The 22,271-nt window shown below is 43.1% G+C and overlaps 1 protein-coding gene across 10 annotated transcripts in view; it reads left to right on the top strand.

Moving 5' to 3' along the window:
- kif21b (kinesin family member 21B) overlaps positions 1–22,271 on the top strand; it is a 70,878-nt gene that overhangs the window by 5,617 nt on the left and 42,990 nt on the right. For all 10 annotated transcript variants that reach the window (XM_085775894.1, XM_085775889.1, XM_085775890.1 and 7 more), the window contains exon 2: positions 21,898–22,120. In XM_085775894.1, coding sequence (XP_085632020.1) covers positions 21,898–22,120 — 223 coding nt within the window. The remainder of the gene's footprint in view (positions 1–21,897; positions 22,121–22,271) is intronic.

Below are 22,271 nucleotides of genomic sequence, written 5' to 3'. Positions count from 1 at the left end.
TTTGTACTAGAACGAATAAATCAATAAATATCTGGGGCAGGACACGGACACTGGTGTAACGGTCTGTTGATGTTGATGAACTTCTCCCTGCTGAGTGCATCAGCACTCCCAAATGGTGTGCTGCCGTTGCAGAATGACTTCCTGTGAGGCTGCCGCTGGACTATCCACACTTCCTGTTCACTTCCTGCTTCGTGAGCTGCTGATGAGCCCGTTGACATGATCCGTTGAAGACTGAACACTTGGCACGGGCGAGAAACTGAGAGGAAAACGCACTTAGAGTCAAACCGTTGGGTCTTTATCGATCCACCTCCTCCACTGATCTGGAGCCTGAGTGACGGCATCAAGTCGAGTCCTGTTGTATTAAGAAGATATACTGTATTTCTGCTCTTCTTCAGCCTGTTGCCCCACACAGGAAGTGATAACTGTATATTCTGATCACAACACGTCATCTCAAACTTCCCTCTAACTGTTTGCTGTGCCCTTTTATGCAACATAAAGCGTGGAACTGTGACCAAAACACTGCTCCCCCCTCTAGCTATGTACTTCCACCTCCTATTCACCCAATTTTCCATGCACAGACACACACACAGATCTGTATTTATTTGAATTCATCCATTTGAATTCAGAAAGGAATGAAAGGCGCTTCAGTCTAAACATTTGCATTTTCCTGTTATCACTGTCTCATCATATGTCAGCTGGATCGGGCCTTCGAAACAGTCCTATGTTACTGTTATCATTTATGCTGCGTAGACACAAGAAAACCTTTGTTACAAACTGAATGAGCTGCAGGGAAAATAATTAATTTCCTCATTCTTAAGCATCAAACCCCCTCGGGGTCTGCATGCTTTGATAATCCATATTGTGTGTGTTGACACTGTTGTGGTCACTTAGAGATCACAAGGGACCTCTGTGTATGTGTGTATGTCTGTGTGTGAGAGTGCATGAAGGGGGATGAGGCAGAGCAGAGGCCCTTTAAACAGAGCACCTCTTGGGTGAGCGTAGACAGAGCACACAGTGTGAATGAGTCTGATGTCACTGCAGGTCTTTGTGCTCTGTGCTGAGCTTGCACACACACACACACACACACACACACACACACACACACATGGCAAGAGCAAAGAATTGGAGGGTAAATGGGGATGAAGTCAAGTCTAGACTTTACAGTTAGAGAGTTCGGTTTGTCAGAGTCAGATGCTGTTTTTTTCTTTGTTTTACAAACTCCCTCTCTTGAAAGGGGCCGATGCTTCCTGCGATTCAACATAACAAATACAAAGGGAAATCAAATAATGAAGGAGGCAGGATGGTCGCGGGTAAAGGACAGTGGAAATGGGAGGAGGAGGCGGAGGAGGAGGGGGGGTAGGTTTGGAAAAAGGAGCAAGTGTCTCGTCTGTTGTCAAAAGGGCTACTGTAGCGTGCAAATCAAATATGAGCTTTTAGCCAAACATGCAATCACTGTGTATGTGTGTGCGCGCGCGTCTGCATGGCTGCATCCATGTGTGTGTGTGTGTGTGTGTGTGTGTGAATGAATAATTTGGGCACAGCTGCACGTGCTCGTCATTCTCCCGCCGAGGGGATGAAGAGGCAGAGAGCTGCAGAGCCTCAGGTGTTGTGTCTAGACTGTAAAGAGTTTTATCACTTCTCTGTTTTAATGTTAAATGTTGTTTTAAATCTCTACGAACATTAGATTTTCTTCTGCTTTTTAATCAGGAAACTAGAAATATACAACCTAGAGTAAAGTGAAGTTCAAGAACAGTGCTTCCTCTCTAATTAATCAGATCACATTTAGTTATAAACACACACACACACATCTTTCCTCAGCCTCTGAAATGTTTCCTGCATTTCAGAGCCTGCAGAAAGATTTGAGTGTGTGTGTGTGACGTGTGTGTGATTTCTGTGGAGGAGCTTTACTGCACATTTTCCCGTGCTATGTCCATCTGAAATGGATTTATTCAGATTCACGGTGTTTTTTTTCCTTCTGAGTTCGTTTCAGTGAATTTTTATTTTCGCCTCGTGTCCTGTGCACGAGCAGCAGAATTGGATTTGGCTTGTTGTGGAAATATGAACAGTGTGTAGACTTAACAAAAGATGTGTGGTTGTAATGAATTTGTGCCACACACACACACACACACACGTTATGTCCTGCGTGTTTGCTTCCATGTCTGCAGTCAGTCAGTGTCTGAAGGGATGGAGTGTGTGTGTGTGTGTCTGTGTGTGCGAGCGACAGAGACCAGCTGGCTCATAATCACCTTCAGAGTTAAGTAGCTTAATTACTGCTGGAGTTGTGTCTCTGAGTTTGTTTTGTGTTGTTGTGTCAATGGAGAGAGAGGAGAAGCTTTAAAGCTGCTGACTTCAGCACAAAAAACTAAACGATGAACTGAAATTTATCAACTGTGTAATTAATTCACTTGGGATTAGTTTGATTTTAATAAAATGTCGGCGTAAGCAAACAGACAAAGCATTTTAGTTTAAAACATTCAATAATTAACCAGCCGTTCTGTCACCAGGGTGAAGTGGTAGCTTAACTGTATGTTAGACAACAAAACCAGAGATTCCCTGATTGGACAGTGATCATGATTGACTGATTATCAATAAAGCTACACGACCTGTAGATCAGCATTGATGCCTCTAGTCACCCTACAGCTTTAAAGCCGATCACCTGTGGTCAATAGAAATATCAGCATGTTAGCATTTTGATTGTGAGTATGTTAGCATGCTAACATTAGCATTCAGCTAGTACAGAAAGCTGCTAGCATGGCTACAGCCTCTTGGTCTTGTTGATACCTGGGCTTGTATTGATATTTCAAACAGAAAGAAGTAAGTAGGCTATGTGTTTCTTGTCTTTTTTATATATTGTGAAGCACTTTGTGATTTTTATCTGGTGATAAATATATATATATAGGTTTGTTAATGTTGGGGTGCCAAACTGCTCTGCTACGCAATCTTATGTATGTGCAGGCTATCAGCCTCTAGAAATGATTTTGTTTCTGTGTGATGGTGAGAAGAGCTCATTAAGGTTCTCCTCAAGACTGTGGAGCCAGTGGCGCTCCAGTCTGTATGTGAGGGCTGATGTCTGTCCCTCTGGGACTGTATCTGGTTGATAATGATGGCTATGTTTGTGATCGATGTTTGTTTTACATTGAACTGTTGCCATGTTTTTATTGTCTGTCTTTTATGTATTTCTAGTCCCTATGGACCTCTGATTGTGTCCTTAATAAAGTCTTATTATTATTATTATTATTATAAATTAGTAGCTAGCAGTGTTGACTTAAGGGAATTAGCTATACCATACCCCTAAGCTCCCGTTTATCTGGAACTAACCTGAGTGAGTTGGTTAGTTTGAGCTTGAGTCACGTAGGCTAACACGGCACTTAATGATCGCCATTTTGGCTACACGGTCCATAGCCATGGTTACGGACTACGCCATACTGTACAAATGGGTCAGATAGAAGCCATTGGGTTAATTTAACCCTCTGAACTGAATGCCGACACAGTTTGTGTCCGTGGCTGACTATCACCATGTTAACGTTACCCACCAAGCTAAAACTAGCTTATTCATTTTGCAAATATTTACGACTTGTTGCTTAAAGGGATAGTTCACCCTAGAATGATATTTCGCTCATTATCTACTCACCCTCATGTTGACTAAGGGCTGGAAGAATTCTCAGAGTCCACCGTCCCTTCTCTGAGTTACAGGGGGTCTTGGCGTAGCAGTGCATGTCCATATAACGGTTGCAAAGGGACACCAGAGCTCTTCGTAAAAAAACACACACAAAAAAACATCCAAATACCTCCATGATGCTCGTATGTAATGTCCCTCTTGTGCTGAAGCCCCAAATTGCGTAATTGTCCCGAAAAAAATTAAATAAGTCCACATTCCAAGCATGTTTGTAGCGGAAGCTTCTCGAAGCTCCTCTTCCTGGTCCGTCCAAATCTCGCGTGATTCGCAGTAACCGCACTGACGCCGGCGCAAATCACGCGAGATTTGGACGGACCAGGAAGGGGAGCTTCGAGAAGCTTCCGCTACAAACATGCTTGGAATGTGGACTTATTAAATTTTTTTCGGGACAATTACGCAATTTGGGGCTTCAGCACAAGAGGGACATTACATACGAGCATCATGGAGGTATTTGGATGTTTTTTTGTGTGTGTTTTTTTACGAAGAGCTCTGGTGTCCCTTTGCAACCGTTATATGGACATGCACTGCTACGCCAAGACCCCCTGTAACTCAGAGAAGGGACGGTGGACTCTGAGAACTCTTCCAGCCCTTAGTCAACATGAGGGTGAGTAGATAATGAGCGAAATATCATTCTAGGGTGAACTATCCCTTTAAGTCTTCTACAGTGTAGACAATTTAACACGCATAAACAACAAACATACGCCATGTGGCTGCTACAGTTCATCAGATGGTGATTTGGCAGCAACTCAATTCAATGGGCAAATGTTAAACTGTCATTTCTGGTAAGTGCACGACGTCCATATTCGGTTTGAGACAACACTTCCCTGCCCAAATTTGCGCACTATGGAAGTAGTGTAGGACACACTACATGGAAGTGTATGGAGGTATCTGAATTGAGACACAGGGAATGTCTGTCTAAACTCATTGCAGCAGGATAAGCTGGCCTATACAGTGAGTGCACAAGCATCATTGTCTTGTTTTTTTTATCACTGTTTGCTTTATCACATAGCCTACCAGCCATCACACTCCAAGGTTATGGCCCCATTTCTGATGGCAGACACCTCTGCATGTTCATCTATGGAGAATACATGTTTGTGCATGCACCTGGCAGAAAGGATTGGTCTGCAGCCCCTGGCTGAGTTCACGAAGCAACACACACACACACACACACACACACACACACACACACACACGTACACACTCACACATGGAGGCAGGCTACTATTAGCACTCATGCTAAGATGCTGTCTGACAGACTGGGGGGCTGTGGGTTGGTGGTAATGCTAACCCGCCCTCCAGGGAGGCAGACAGACAAGCAGAGTCATGGCAGCCGTCTGCAGCTCAGCGCCGTTTACTCTACATTGTATGTGAAAGTAAAAGGTGAATCCAGCCATTTACTGTGACAGCTACGTGTATGTGTTTTGACTTGTGGCCTTAATATTCTTAAAATTATATCACCTCGGATACAAATAGAGCATGATTCCTAGTATTTCTTGTGTGCGTGCTGCGTTTAGGGTCCTTTGTGAGTTTTCAAAGCCTCTTGATCCAAACCATCAGTGACAACAAAGATGTGAAAACATCGGTTTCACATGTGTCAACAAAACTCATTACAGACACATGTGATTTATTCTGTAAGGGTCCTGAACCCTGGATAATTAAAAGCAAAACATGAACACAACCGGATCTTTTTTTCTTTCTTTTTTTTTTTTGGCTCGCCATGCTTCTTTGACCTTGGTCCTTTTATGAACTCCCTCCTGGGTCTCCCAGTGTAATTAAGTGACACATCAAATCAATTTGTGGCATAGTTTGTGGGCAGGCAGTTGAGAGTGTGAGCCTGACACTATCCAGATTATAGGTGCTCACATGCAAAAATTAAACACTGTGCCAAGAAGCACTTTGGCTAAAAGCTTCCAGTCTATCAAAAAAACAAATGTTATCTTAATGGGCAGTGCTTCCTCTCTCAGACCGCTGAACTTAATTGGAATCCAGCGAACACCTCCGTGACCTTGACGAGGCCGTCTGTCACGAAAATGTCGGAAAGGGAGGCTAATTTGATTCTTTGTGGAGCCTCCACCTCCCCCCGTGGAGCGGCAGCAGACACAGCAGACGAGTGGGGGCTGTGTGGGGGTGTGGGTGGTAAGAGGAGGAGGGGGAGGACGGTGAGGAAGTGGGGTGGAGATTGACCCAGAATCAGCTCCGATGATGCGGACTGATGTGCCCCGGTAACAATGAGAGACTGAGCTCTGATCTGAAACTGAACAATGGTTTGTTTTCTTTGACGGTGGCGAGAAGTTTTCTTAACTTTGTGATTGCTAAAGGAACAACACATTCATTTACATTAGTCATACAATTCAGTGTTATTACTACCATCAATATGAGTCATAATAATAATAATAATAATTTACATATTCATGACCTTGTGCATCAAAGAGCCTTCAGCCTGAGGTCGGGGTAAACAACCACCGTCTGGTTCTTCATGTGTGACCTGCTCAGCTCTCCTCGCTCCAAAGTCTCTTCTTACCTCCTGTTCAGTATAAAAATGAGGTATTTGTTTCGCAAAGATCTCGTTCCAAACTCTTGGCCTCACGCCTCATCTTGTCTTTGAAGTGCTGGCTTGTTGTCGTGGGACGTGGGGGTTGATTCATTCCTCCAAACCGAAGGACAATAGACAAACAGAGAGCCATGAGGCCACAGCGGTGTGTTTACTCAGGCCTCAAACTCAGGATGACTTTGTGTTTCTTCAGAAAATAAACTCCTCATGGACAAGGTGAGAGATTACAGCTCACTCAGTTGATTTTTTTTTTTTCCTATTCTCTCGAACGCTCGTTCGACCAGGCTCTTTCCAGACAATGTAGGACAACCCCGTCCTTGAAGTCTGGCTCGGTTAAGAAAACGCTCATGTATAACATCGATGAACCAGTTCGCTCCAAATCCTGCTCCGGGGTGCGACGCTACATGCTAACACAACCAGTCAAACCAATGAGCACGGAGGATGTGAGCCCTGCTCTCCCTTATCGCCCGTTACCAATTGGCAGCAGCGCCTCAGGCTACGGGGTCGATGCTCTGTGAGGGCAGTTCATGGTTAATACGAAGGCTCCGAGCAACGGCTCGCATGAGCTGTGTGTCTGGGCGTGGTGCTGATTAAACAACAGTAGTAAGGTCGATAAGAAGAAGCCATCAATTTATTCTATAAATCAGATCACCTATATATTCTAAAATGTTTTTATTGTGGTTCAGCACCAGTTTACAGGCCCAGGAAATTGACATTAATGTATTTATGACATGTGATGTAGGGTTGCATCTACTTGCATTAACAGTTAATCTCTAGTCTCTCTTTGTTGTTGACACTGAAAATCAACTTTAATCATTTTCTTCTGAGCCTGTGGTCACATGAAAGCGTAGAGTGTATCTTTTGTTTTCATGATAATAAATCCTCTCATTGGAAAACATGAAAACAATGAATATTTGGCATTTTTGCTCATTAAATAAGAAACACTGTGACATGAGACAGCAGAAAATGATAATACTTGTTGTATGCAGTTTATACTGGGGGTGTTTTTAGCTGTTATTTGCACTATTGAAATTGAAATGTGCACACGATGATCTCCTTAAGCACAGACCCAAATTTAATTGCTCGTTTTTGTCTGTACATTTAAAAATATTTTCTCCTGATGAAGAACATTTGATTTGATCAAAAGTGACTGAATGGAGGTGAAATTCTCAGCGGTTAATTCTCATAAATCAGCAGAACAGATTGGTGAATGTTTGCAATTATTTTCCTATTAACTGATTCGTTAAACGACTAATTGATTCATAATACTAAATACCGGTAAGCATATATGGTGTTAAATCCTGTGTATGTAGGTAGATGTGGTCATCACAGCGGGCTTGTGGGGGCTTTGTCTTTCACCAGGCGTGATACTCTGGGAGAACTGATGTGTGTGTGTGTGTGTGTGTGTGTGTGTGTGACAAAGCAGACGGTAAATGGGAGCGGCAGAAGGTTTGTACGGAGAGTCTGCCTGTCGCCACCTGGGTGAGCCAGCTGTCCACGCCCAGCGCCAGTCTCCTCTGACCACTGCCCCACTTCCGCCTCGCATGCTTATGAATGTTTCCCCCATAATTCCACACTTAGTCCGACCCACCCGCCTCCTTTTACCTCGTGCATCGCTTGCTCCAGCTTCTCCAAGTCGTCCATGTGCGAGCTTTCTCCCTAACTTACCTTCCTCCCTTCATAACCCTCTGTCTCCACTAAATCGGAGGCCAAAGGTCAAGACGAGCTAATCGCCACTCCTCCTCCTCTCATTCACTTTTATGTGATGCCAGATTATTTCATTCATAACTAACATGACTCCACCTTGCCAGGGACAAGGCACAGCCAGGTGCCTGTAGTTAATCCTCTGCCATCCCCTTCGAGACTGTTGGACCGGCCTACGACCTTCTGAGTGTGTGTGTGTGTGTGTGTCTGTGTGTGTGTGTGTCTGGCTGCCGGCCGGTTAGCCTGCTGTGATGTCGGGCCCATGTGGAGGATTGGAGGCTGAAGCGAGAGACAGATTTTGTAAGGAATGGCCGGCTTCCATAACCCATTATGAGAGAGTGTGTTGCTGTAACACTCGTGCACAGACACTTAACTGATCGCTATAAGAGCGCAGACATAACGGAGATGGACGACTGTGATGGATCGCGATGGATGTGGGCAGCAGCAGCGGCAGACGGATGGATGGAGAGACGGAGGGACGAGTAAGATCGATGGGAGGAAGAGGGACAGTTGACGGTTTTATGTGCGGAATCGGTGCAGACAGCTGATCCAGGAAATCAATGGGAGCACTGATTAAATGGGCAGCAGGACAGAAATGCCGACTGTAGCTCGATAATCAAAAAACTGAACTGAGCCGGTGAGGATGATGTTACAGTAACTCTCCGACGATGAAGACGGAGGACATAAAAACATGACTTACTACAGTTATTCAGGATGTGTATGATCATATTTTACTATATTCTAAAATATACCCCATGAATAAAATGTAAAAATTTTCAATATCTCAATAATCATTTGATGGATTCCTATTAAATTTTGCACAAAAATTCACAGCCCATGTGAGAGTCATTTTAGAGGTAAATGCAGAGATTGCTTGCTGAAAACTTTCCCTGAAAGCAACGCGCATCAGCGGTTTTGCATGAATTTACCTTAACTCTGTCTGGTAACGTTCTGTTATTATCTCACAGCGTGGTGAATGTGCAGGTCACAACTTGTCCACCAGAGCGTTTTGGAGTTGTTGGATTGTGTATTTGATGAGTTTAATGAGGAAAACCAAGAAATCCCATGAGCCACTGTAGCGTAGCTCTGAGCAGCTCGCGGCTCTGCTCCGCCGTTCTAAAAATAGCTTGCACCGACAATTAAAGACAATGAATCTACTGCTAAAACTATAGGGATTATGGCAATGGGCCAACTTGCCAAAATGTTGAACTATCCCTTTAAACAAACATCTTCCATCCTTCTGCTGCTCAGTTTTGTTAGTCACTTGGTTAAATGGGGGTTTTGGTTCAGTTTTGACTCCAGCAGCCAGTGGTTTGCCACCCCTCCACCCACGCCGATACACCTCGGGGGCCTCTCTCGTTTCATCCCACAGTCACTGATACGGCCCCGAGAGCTCCTAACCCTGAAATAGGCCAAGCCAATTTCCTGACTTCTCTGGGCTTTTTTCATGTCAAACATGCGGCAATCTTCGCGAATTGCCATTTAATCCAGACCCTTTTGTTCTCATTCTCATTTTCTCTCGCCCTCCTCCTCCCTCCTCCCTCCTCCCTCCTCCCTCCTCGTTTCCCTCGGCCTCTCCTCTGTTCTGTTTGTTTGAGATTTGAAGAAGACAAAAGCAGACTGAGAGATAAACGGTTTCAAAGAGCCGTTAATCAGCTCCACCTTGACAGCTTTTCAGAAGTTTTTGTGTATCGGGTGTTCGGTGTGACAAAAGTCAGCGATCACGTGTCTCCAGGACGTTTCCACAGACTCTGAAACACTCACACTTTCCCCAAAGGTACGAGGAGGAAGGATTGAATGAGTATAATAAAACAAGGAGGAAACCTGAGAGCAAAATTACCTTTAAGTTACTTTCTTGTTTCACATTGAAAGTTGTGTGGTTCATGGTGGTGACCACTGAAATGTTCCTGTAGCTTTCCACTCAGAAGAGACAGAGGAAACGACCAAGACTTATTCTTTTTTTTTTTTTAAGGCGTTATTTTCCCATATGGCTGTAAACTTCTTTGTGAATAGCTGCTCGGAGTTATCTCATCCTGGTTGCTATGGGAACGTGACCTGGATGTGCTGACAGTACTGACAGTGATAAGAGTGCAGCTGAGTTGGTCACTGCAGAGAGAGTCTGTCTGTGTGTGTATGTGTGTTATCTCACTAAAGAAAAACAACACAAAACACACACAAACATTTGACATGTAATCGCAGAAATGACACTGATCGTTTGTGATTTATTTTTTCAACATTGCAGCTTCCCATCTTCTCTCCATGAATGCTTTTCAGACGTGACCTTTGCAGTGTGATAAATAAAGAAGAAAACATTCTTGTACCTGGACATGCATGTCTGATCTGCACGCACACACACAGCTGTGTCAGTTGGGTTAATCCTAATCTGAATTCAGACAATGACAAAGCACTAATCGGAGGTATGGCACAAGTGAACAGAACAGAACCAGATGGATACACTGTGCTGTGCTCCTGTTTATGTAATCGCTGCCGGGGCCGATTGCATGAAGTTAATCTCCTTCAGAAAGGGAAAGGCTGCTCTGCTCTGTAAATCACGCAACAAGACTGAGACTGTAGTTTGGTTTATTAAGGGACAGTGTGCAATTACATTAATCATTTGCAGAAAATGAAGAGATGGTTGCACCAGATTTAACTCACAGCTAATTTCCATCTGCAGTCCCAACATATAACAAAAATACACAGAAAACACAGACCACAAACTACAATACATAGAATGACACAAGACAATAGACAACACATAGACAATACAGAAACATAGTTTCCACATCTAAAAAGACCAGGTCAAGTGTAATACATTTGAGAAAGGTGTACCCTCCTATATGGTCAATGGAAAGAAAAGCTAAGTCATACATGATACAAAATACGATAAAACATTTTAAAATTCCCAAATTCCTATTTCACAAGATTTTAAGATAATTCCATAGATTGAATGTGTTAAGAGGTACTAAATACATTTTTAAGAGACTAACTGAGTGCCCTGCTTTTAAGCGTGCTGGCAACTTTGGTTATCCAGTAGCCATTGTTTTAAATAAATTATAAGAGAAATTTTAAAAGTTTGTTCCGCTTTTCTGGGTTTCATGATCGCTGTCCATGAAAAGACAGATTGTGCATATGAAATCTTATGTGTTGGTGTAGCTTCTGTTTGGTTCTTTATCAGACTGTAAAACACGATACTCTCTGTGTGTGTTTGGTAAAACAGAAGTGAAATAGGAGGAACTGACGATTTAGTTCTGTGTTGTTTGTTATTATGTTTGGTTGTTAGTGGTTTCACCTCGGACGTGTTGCAGCTGGTGGCTCTACATCGGTCTATAACCTGATTATTTTCTTTGTAGAAGCCACATGGACCTGACACATCTGACGTGCGCTGACATGCCTCCCAAAAAGTATAATTATCCATCTTTATTTTAAACTCGCACAACATGTTTAGTCAACAGTTTGAGGGGATATAGGATCATTTTCCCTCTCGATCATTGGCGCTGAATAATATTAATGCATGAAACTGACGACCGTTAAGTTAATGATAGGAATACAAAGCCTGCCTGTTGATGAGATGTTCGACAACATTGTGTTAGAAGAAAACCCTCCAGGTCCAGAGCTAATGTGTCGGTGGCCACTGTGTGAGCGCGTTGTCTACACCATCATTGAACAAAGGAAATGAGGTGTGTGAGAGCGACAGAGGGTGCGATGACAGGTTTAACATCCGTCCCTCTGTTGAGTGCTTATTAATGAGTTGGATGACAACAGGGGCATATTAGAGTCTCACCACCTCCTGTTTGGTTCACAGTCACAGACCATGTGCAGAGTGGAGCGGACAGCAGGACACCAGCATGGGGTGTGGATTTACAGGTTACAGATACACTGTAAAAAAAAAAAAATAAAAGTTGGTTTTTCATCCACACAGATTTGTACCAGAACTGTGTTATTTCTGGAAGCAGCAGCACAGAGATATATTTGTGTGCAGGCGGCCATTTTTCAAGAAGAAGAATATGCACAATGTTGCATTCACTGACTTAGCTCCAGTGCAATATACAGATACACTGACTTATTTTTGCCTACAAATGTTAGTATAGCTATCATATTAGCTTATTTCTGCTCTTTGCTGACTCCTGAGGGAAACACTTGACCTTCTGGCTGCTAAATGCTCCACTATGTAAACAAAAAGCAAACTTTTTCTGTCTGCTGCCGGGCAGGAAGTGGACAATCTATATATATCTATATGCTTGTCTGCAGAACAGCTCCTCGCCACAACATGTGGAATCAAAGCCGATCAAAGCAGAAAGACTGAACCAAAACAATGAGCTGAAAGATGCTAAATCATTTCATAGCCTGAAGGAAACCTGCAGAGGTGGCTGATGATGATTACACTCTTTGTTTAGCTGCTTTGATCAGTTTGGTTTAAAAATAACAAGCGCATCTTTAACGCTTAAAAAACGACGACAACAAAAAAAACGCCTTGATGCTGTTATTTGATTTTCATTAATCACTCCTTTGTATGCAGACACACTTACGTCAATGCAGATCGCTGCTCGATTGCTTTCATCTGCTTCACACATCCATATGTATGTGACCTTGGGGACAAAGCATGTTAGTGTGTGTGTGTGTGTGTGTGTGTGTGTGTGTGTGTGTGAACCTCAGTGTGTGTCAGTCTTGGAGCTGAGAGTTCAGATGAGTGACAGGCTAAAGGATGAGTCCGTCACTTTGGCCCTCAGTGTCCATATCAATGTGAAGACACCGATCTGAGATCAGCTCTCTCTCTCTCTCTGTTTTGTAAAACCTGTTTCTATAAACACAAAATCAATCATCTGCCTCCATGAATGGGCTTTTTATTTACTTAGTATCCTCCCCTCCAATGTTACTCACCTGTAGAGCCTTTATTTTCTACCTGTCAGTGCAACAAGTGCAGACTGACTATTGTGTCGTTCGTCAACACTTATTTGTTATTTGAGCTGCTGTGTGATGGGAGGAGGAGAGGGAGGAGGAGGAGGAAGAGGAGGAGGGGTGATGGTGTGTTTGCATTTAAAACAGCTGTTAAAGAACAGACACAATGCGTTGCCGTCCTACACCAAATGATGGATATGTGTTTGTTTCCATTATTAAAGCGATATTTGATCGATGAAAGGAAAGAAAGAAAGGAAGAACGATAGAGAGCCAGAGGGAGGGGAAGTGCGGCAGCGGAGGGGAAAAGTCCACACCAGCGATTAGTCTTGACTCTTATCAGGGGGGAAAAAGGAAATGGAACAGGCTCCCTCAGCCACCTCTGTCATTCAAGCTTTTTGTCCTGATGCTGTGTTTTCACTGGCAGCAAACTGAGAGAGAGAGAGAGAGAGAGAGGCCGAGGTGTGAGGAGGAGGAGGAGGAGGAGGAGGAGAGCACAGAAACAAAAGATGAGCCCGGTGCTGTTTTCCTGTTTTACAGTGGTGATGATGAAGCTAAAAGGATAACTAACAGTGAGAGAAAGAGGAGGGGGAGTCATGATGGAGAGAAGGTCTTGTTCAAATTGTCCACGATTGAGAAATCCAATGAGAGTGGATGTTGTCCTGCTGATGAATGGACAGAGTTAAAGGAAACATGGAGGCAGCGTCTGGCTTCCTCCGCTGGCTCGGAGCCAGAGCAGAGACAACGGAGCTCAGAAACACTCACAGCTCCAGAGAATACGATTAACTCTGTCCCTTTATGTGTGTCTGTGTGTGTGTGTGTGTGTGTGTGTGTGTGTGTGGGCCGCGTCTTTACTCAAGTGTTTACATTAGGGAAATGAGCTCTTTGGCTATCACCGGCCTTGTCTTTGAAGGTTGACTGAGCATGAACACACTTACACACACACACACACGGAACACAATAATGCTCACACACACACACACACAGAGGCATTACTGGCACTTGCTGTCTGTCACTGGCAGCGATCGCAGCGGCCTGGTTTTATTGCTGCTCCGGGCTCGTTGGGAACAGATTTGGCGTTCGGTCCAGGCTATTTCCTGGGCCTGTGATTGGATAGCAGGTCAATGCTTTATAGTTTCAGGTGCAGATTACATGTATAGTGATTGGGCATTTAGCATTGTAATTTGCCATTCATACTGTATACACCTGGGAGAAGAATACCATCGCACTGTTGTTGTAAATACAAACATATGCTCGCTCACACACACACACACACACACACACACACACACACACACACACACACACACACACACACACACACACACAGACACAGACACACACACATGCAGCCAGTGCATGCTGGGATTTTCAGGGCAGTTTGTGCTGTGCCCAAGGAAACTGGACTCTGTTAAAGTGCTGCCAGCTGAGGGGGGAAACTGGGATCTGGACTAAGACCTCTATTTCTGTGAGCGCTCTGGTGTGTTTGTGTGTGTGTTTGAGAGGGAGAGAGAGTGCACTGTGAAAATATAATGGCCCAAGACCTTTTTCACACTGTAACAACAAGAGAAATACCACAACAAAGCTGCTACACTGCTCTGTTTAGATTTACCTCCTGTAGTATTTTATGACTTCTTCCTGAAATATAAAAAAAAAACAGTAGAAATACATATTTTTGGAATAATAACTTTGAATAAAATAACACCAACTTTTACTAGATTTCAGCTTTTATCTGTTTTACCTTAAACTTACGATTACCTTAAAGGGATAGTTCAACATTTTGGCAAATTGGCCCATAATCCCTATAGTTTTAGGAGTAGGTTCGTTACCTTTGATTGTCAGTGCAAGCTGTTTTTAGAAACTCATCAAATAAGTTGTGACCTGCACATTCACCACGCTATGAGATAATAACGGAACATTACTTGACAGAGTTGTTTTCGAGGTAAATTCATGCAAAACCGCTGATGCGTTCCCGTCGGGGGCAGTTTTTCAGCAAGCAGACTCTCCATTTCCCCTGTTATTATCTCATAGCGTGGTGAATGTGCAGGTCACAACTTGTCCACCACAGCGTTTTGGAGTTGTTGGATTGTGTATTTGATGAGTTTGATGAGGGAAACCAAGAAATCCCATGAGCCTCCGTAGCGTAGCTCTGAGCAGCTCGCGGCTCTGCTCCGCCGTTCTAAAAATAGCTTGCACCGACAATTAAAGGTAACGGACCTACTTCCAATTTGCCAAAATGTTGAACTATCCCTTTAATGACAAAACTTTATGATTTCTTCATTCTTTTCTCCCCAACAATCTACAGAATTATCTTTACGTTTAGCATATTGCCAAGCTCTCCAGTGAATGTACTTTTAAGACACACTAACAAGAACTTGGCAGTGTTTCCTGATCTGAGTTAGATTAATTGAATACAAGATGTATTGGATCATAATATCTAATAATTAAATATAATGCAGCCTCAAGAGGGGTACGAGCCAGTGTCCTCCTTATGCCGATGCCAGAGGGTTGTGGCGGGAAGGGCATCTGATGTCAAATTGAAGATGTGAGTCACAAGAGACAGAGGAAGCCGAGGATGGGGTGAGGTGGAGTCAGATGATTTGCTGTGGTGGTGACCCCTGAAGGGAACAGCTGAAAAGAACAGAAGAAATAAGAAGAAGATTCGAAATAAAGTTCATTTCAAGGGCCTGAGGTTCCTGATCTGCTCACCTGTTGTTTTTAGGCAGGAAGAGGAGGAGGAGGAGTGTGTTCAGTATCTGACCCGTCCTCCTCCACCTCCAGATAACTCCACTCTCGGGTCACACATCACTGACTTTCTGTTGTTATCTGCGTTTGATATGCTGGCTGTTTGTTTCTGAGGCTGCTGCTAATTAGCACGATTGGGTTTGATAATCATTGTAAGAAGTGAATCCCCCTCAGAGCTCGTCGTGGATAATGAGTTTTTTGACTTTGTGCATGTTGTTTGTTTGTTTGTTTATGTGTCTGACAGAACTGGGTTCGGGCTAATGAGTGAAGGCTTTAACGTTTGCACCTCATATCCATCCGTGTACTGTACCATCTGTTTTTTATGCATGAACTGAGTCAGTCCAGGTGTGTGTATGTGTTTGTGTATATATGTATGTGTATGTGTGTGTGTGTGTGTGTGTGTTGGTTCTATGAGGGGCTCTATTTATTCCTCAGGGTATTTAAACGACTTTCCTATTAGTGTGCAAAGATGAGACGAGATAGACGCCTTAATTTGCCGCATCAGGGATCCACAACCTGCTTGTGTTTCTCTCTACGCCTCCGTCTCATGCAGACACTTAATCGTGGTGTTATGGGCTATTTATAGCTGCTTAATGTTCTTTAGTGTGTGTGTGTGTGTCTGTGTGTGTGAGTCGTCTGTTCTTTGTGTGTTTGTGTGTGTGGCAAGATCAATGTTATAGATCTGATCTTTTGTTGGCGCAGCTGGCTTAAATGTTCATCCAGCTGAGCCGCAGTGTGATTATTTGTGTGTGTGTGTGTGGATCGATTATTTATAGCCGTTCCATTTCTTCTCCCTGTGGATCACTGATCACTGAGCCTGTCATTGTTGCTCTTGCTTCTTCTTTTATATGTGTGTGCTTTGCTTGTTTGTGGCAGACGTGTTCACACGATGCTGAGGTTTGTCGAGATTCTCCTCAATTCAGACTTCATCCTGGTCTTTTTTTCTTTTTTCTTTTTATTTATAGTGAAGGGAAAGACGCAGGACACCAAGAGGAAGAGAGCGGAGCGTTAAATCTGAACACAAACGTTTGGTTATGTAATATTTTAAGCTGCAGCCAACGAGTATGTTAAATAACACTCAATCTATCAAGTAATTTGGGAATAGTATGTAATGTAATATATGTAGAATAAAGCGCAGTGAGCTCAAGAGATCAAACTATTAATTGGTTATCAAACACTGATTAATTTGGTGTTGATGAGTTAATCGGCCTACGTTTATTTATATGGGTTGATAGGAGCTAAATTACAGCAAAGAAAACAACAGATAAGCAAAGAACGACACTAAATCCCTGTGGACTGGAGCCACAGCTACCAAACAATCCCAAAATAACGGCTAAATCCAAGCTGCACGTCTCTATGTGGAATAATTAAGACATGAAACCATGATGCTGCTGTTTCGAATTTAAAGTTCTGGCAACGACTGGAGAGTCTGTGGTCTGTCAGTGATCGGACAGCGGAGACCTCAGTCAGTCAGTCAGTGGTTTATTGAAGATGACAGAGGTGGGAACAGAAATGCACTCACTCTTCTCTCTGCAGACACAGGGCGAGTCGATAGTCAGTTAAGTATTTGGCTGGATTTTCTTTCTTTTTTTTTTAATGGAAGTGATTATGAAAAGTTAATTATCATAATGGAGGAAGGACTGCTGATTGTGAAAAGTGGCGTCTTAAAGCCAGAGCTGCTGGATAATAACAGAATGTGTGATAAATTCCCACATCCTTCACTTTCTTTCTTTCTTTCTTTCTTTCTTTCTTTCTTTCTTTCTTTCTTTCTTTCTTTCTTTCTTTCTTTCTTTCTTTCTTTCTTTCTTTCTCTCTTTCTCTCTCTCTCTCATCGTTGGCTGCTGTCAAGTGTTAGACCTGACAATCCACTTCACATCTGACCTATAAAGATCACAATCGGAGGGTAAAAAGGGCGGAAGAATGACCCTGAACCTTTCCCACAATCTAGCTGCAGCACACACACACACACACACACACACATACACACACACACACACACACACACGGACACACGATCCTCCTCTGCCACATTCAATTCATTCTAATTGGCTCAAACAGGACGTGTACGGTATCTGTGGTTTTAGACACATTACCCTCAGAGTCAAGGTCACATCCAGTGATAAAAGGGTCTCATCTGTGTGAGAGCTGCTTTTTGTGTCATCATGAGGTGTGTGTGTGTGTGTGTTTGCTGTTTAATTACTTCCTGGAAGACCCCTTCAATGCCCGAACAAGGTGTAGGAAAAATGCTCTCCTCAGCTCTCTCTGTGTGTGTGTGTGTGTTATTGTAGCACTATAACAACGTGTGGTGAAGGGATTACTGTGAGTGTTTGTGGCGGGTGTGGTTCCTAATGCACGCTCGAGCAAGGACCCATGTGTGTACTGAAGATAGTGGAGTAGGTTTGTTTTTTGAACTGTGTGTGTGTCTCTTTGTGGTATGTATGTGTGTGTGTGTCTATTATCACTACAGCTGCTGTATGTGGTAGTTGGGGATTTCTCTGGCTTTGTATGGCTTTGTACAGTATGTGTGTGTGTCTTTTGTTGGAGCATCCCAAAGGGAGTTTCTACTGTGGTTTCAGTGTGCGTGGGACTTGATTTGCATCCCCCCTGAAGATTGAACAGTGGGGGGGTTTTAGGGAGGGAGGGGGGGTTTAACATGTGGAGAGGTAGAGCCGTGCTCCGATACTGCTGCCTCATGGCTTTTTCCACAGCTTAAAGTGATTACCTCCCCACTGTGTCCACATTGTAACTCTGAAAGCCCAAGATTAACACAGCAGCCCATGATGCGACACATCTTCTGTTTTAAAGGGACATTGTGTAACTTCTCCTGTTATCTATTCACGAAAATCGACTATTTCGTTCAAAAGTCTGTTTTTCGTTCATATCATTCATATCTACATGGAGCGGGTAAGCTCGGTGCTGGCTGCCATGTCGTGTCGCCATGTTTTTACGTTCAGTGGCAGCGTGACGGTAGGAAACCACGGAAACTCAGCGGAGACACCGGAGCTGTCGGCTCAGGTCGAGGTGGCGTCTGTGAAAAGTCACCGCGGTAACGCAGTGAGGAGAAATGGAGCGTTACACTGATGCTGCATTCACCTGCAGTCGGATAGACGGCCGTCGTTAACAAACCAGATGTCATTTTAGTCACAGAAGTTGAGGGAAAACCGGTAAAACGTGGGTCAGGTAAACAATACGACATCGCCAAGACAACATATTGTCACGTGTTTTGTTTTGCCTCGTGCTGACGGACCACTTGTTTACATAGAGGCTTGTTAATGCCGTTACGTGCAGCGGCTGTTGTCCGTCTGCCGTCTGCCCAATTTCACGTGAATGCAGCATGAAAAATACGATTGATTTGCTTGCGATATACAACCGCAAGGTTAGATGGGAGTAATTCCTACACAATGCACCTTTAATGTGCAGTGTGATCTGTGGAAGCAACACAAGAACCACAGTTTTCTCACAGCACTTAACTGCACCACAACTAAAGACAAGAAAAGATAAGAAAAGAAAAAGTGTCACTTCTTCAGCAGCTGCATCTCCATTAATCAGCCATCCGTCGGGCCTGCGGGGTCTTCTGCCTCCTCGCTCGCAAAAAAGAAAACAAGTCAGAGGAGCGATCCTAAATTTAAATACTTGGCCCTCATTCTGTCAGTGAGTTCAAAGATGTTTTGCGCAGCGGCTGCTTTCGTTTGGACTCATCTAATCGGGGGGATTATTTTACAAGTGGGATGTCAGGTGAAAAGCAATTAACTTGCAGTGAACTACCTGACAGGGACGGAAAAGCCCAGAAGAACTGTGTGTGCAGCCCCGTGCGGCAGGATTAACAGCAGCTGTAATGATGACTTAAGAGCCAAAGTCTGCCTTATCATGGTCGCTGGCTCCACACTTGGCACTGGGCTTTTCTCAGAACTGCTCATTTTATGGCTCATCACTCAAGTTTCCGTTCACTCCCTGTCTCTGCAAATCAACTGCACAGACACACAGATGTGCTGTTGTTGTTGTTTGTCCTCGTGGCTGAAACAGATTTCATTGAATATCTTGTTTGACTTCTGTGTATCAGATGACAAATCAGAACCAGTGTGGCAGCTGCTTTCAGGGTTTTTGTAGAAATGTCTTTATTTGGATAAACCCCTTGAGATGTATCATCTCGTTTTCAAGGGGGTCCAAACATATAGACAAACATAAACTCATCAAACAAACATGTTTTCAGCAATAAAGAAGAAACAAAGGACACAGTTAATGTAACTACATTGGAACAATACAACCGTAAGAAGGCCACAATGGCCAACACTGAGACTGAAATAACAGTATAATGATTAATATCAATTTAACAAATTAAAAAGAGCATGCATCTTCAGTGCATGAGAGAAGACAGAGCGTGCTTGAAGATACCAAGAGAGGAACTGGATCTGATATTAGCAGGAAGGTTATTCCAATCTGCTGTAGGGACAAGTCCCTACAGCAGATTGGAATAACCTAACCTTCACAAACCTGTGATTAAATATGGTGCATTATGTCACTTGTTTTATTTACGTATCTAAGTAACAAATACAGATTTGTGTTTACGTTACCATATTTTCTCTGTGAAAGTATTTGCAGCCAGGTGCTTTGGAAGGTTTCACTTCAGTCTTGCAGAGAGAAGAACATACAGTACAGCGCACTATTTGGGTTACTTTGAATTTAGTATGCAGTAGAGGCTCTAGCCCACTTAGCTATTCACACTCTGCTCAATAGAGAGAAATGATATGCATGTATTTACAGCTCTGAATCTGAGCTCAAAACACCTACACCAACTTAACTTAACCCACAGCCCACAGCACTGGTCTTGCAGGGATGTTTAAAGCCTTTTGTGGCTCCACAGCAGGCGCTCCAGTCTGTGTCGACTGTGGCTGAGAAGACTTCAAGTTAGAAAATGAAAGAAAAGTGGCGTTGCAGAGTTCGACACCCAAACATAATCTCTGTTGGAGCAACAATAGGCAATGCTAGTACAGTATAACACTCCTGAATCTGTGCCATTAAGTCAGATAGTTTGCTTCTGTTGCAGTGGTTTTGATCCTTTTTTTTTTTTTAAAAAGCCGTCCATTGTCTGGTTGCACAATCAGAGTGCAGCGCTAAACTGAGTCACAGCAATATGTTCGACCAGTTTCATTGTGGTGTGAAGACATTGTTGTAGAAACAGTAGAAAACACAATTACAAAGGATTATCCTGCCAAAGCCGTGTCTTGACAGCTACATGAATAATACGGTGCTTTTTTTTTTTTAAACCACATCTATTAAATTGATTTATTATTTCACAGACTTGGTTTAGATGTGGAACGTCTTTTCCCATTGACTTCATAACAATGCTCTCACATCTCTCATGGTTTCTTGATTGTGCGTGTGAAATTCTAATGAGGTCAAAGTGGAGCACGTGCAGTCTGTGGATCAGATTGTCATACATGATCTACACGCTGCATTAAAATATTAAAACACAGACAGTGTTTCCTTTCCAGCCTTTCTGCTGAGCTGTGTGACCACACTCTTACACCACTATTGCTGTGTTTCTTCTTCTTATGTGTCATATTATTCATCTTCGCTACCAGATTTTGATTTGTTACTTGTACAGTTTTGAGAGTTTTACAACAAAATGTGTGGCTTGATAGGGATCAGTGTGCTATATTTCCTTGGCAAAATACACATTTTTACTCTTGTTGCAAAGAATTGCGAAACATTTCTCATAGACAATGAATAGAAGGATAGAAAAAATCTAATTAAAAAAATATATATGTGGTAACAGTTAGGATATATAAGTTGTAAGCCTGAGTATTCCCTATTTTCTTGTCTTTACTTGTAACAAATTTGGTTTTTGAATATGTTCTTCTTGGGTGAGGTTTTCATATAAGCCCTTTTGGGTTTCATACCTCCCCTTTGCACATCCCATTCATAATGATTATTCATACTATTTTAAATGATATGTTCGTGCAAAATGAAGTAAATAAATAAATAAAGTTTGAGAGGTACAATCCATGTGAATCTGACTCGTGGGTAAAGACGGCAGGCCAACACACAGGTGTTTTAGACAGACAGGTAGACAGACGTAACGTTTTGTAGCATAACATCAGCCGATAGCAACATTTGGACATTTCAGTTTTTCTTGTAAAAACTTTATAGTTTTGTTTTGAATGCTACTGTATAAACACATTTATTATTATTAATTGTAATTATATCACACTGGAGAGCTCCAGCAGCAGAATGCCGATGTGTACAGGATGCAGGCTCAATAAAGATTTATATCCATTTTCCAGCTTCTAGTTTTACATATTGTGTCTCTTCTCTCGTCTCCTTCCAGGATTCGTCCTCAGATGGCCAAGGAGAAGATAGAGGGCTGCCACGTGTGCACCATGGTCACGCCCGGAGAACCACAGGTTCTGCTGGGGAAGGACAAGGCCTTCACCTACGACTTTGTGTTCGACATCAACTCGGAGCAGCACCGGATCTACCAGGCCTGCGTGCACAAGCTGATCGAGGGCTGCTTCGAGGGCTACAACGCCACCGTGTTCGCCTACGGTCAGGTAAAGACAGCGAGGCTCCCATCCTGAGTTTTTGTGTTATTGTGGTTATTTTTTATATTTTTTAATTGAGTTCATCTACCAGTTTTTGTCTTATGAATGTGTTTTCTTACAAAGAAGAAGCCTGGATCCTCTTCATACTGTACATGCATTA

This window comes from Trachurus japonicus, chromosome 5 (assembly GCF_045865225.1).
Source record: "Trachurus japonicus isolate A0001 chromosome 5, Traja_1.0".
In the NCBI taxonomy this organism is placed as follows: domain Eukaryota; kingdom Metazoa; phylum Chordata; class Actinopteri; order Carangiformes; family Carangidae; genus Trachurus; species Trachurus japonicus.
This window is presented reverse-complemented; position numbering and strand designations above follow the sequence as displayed.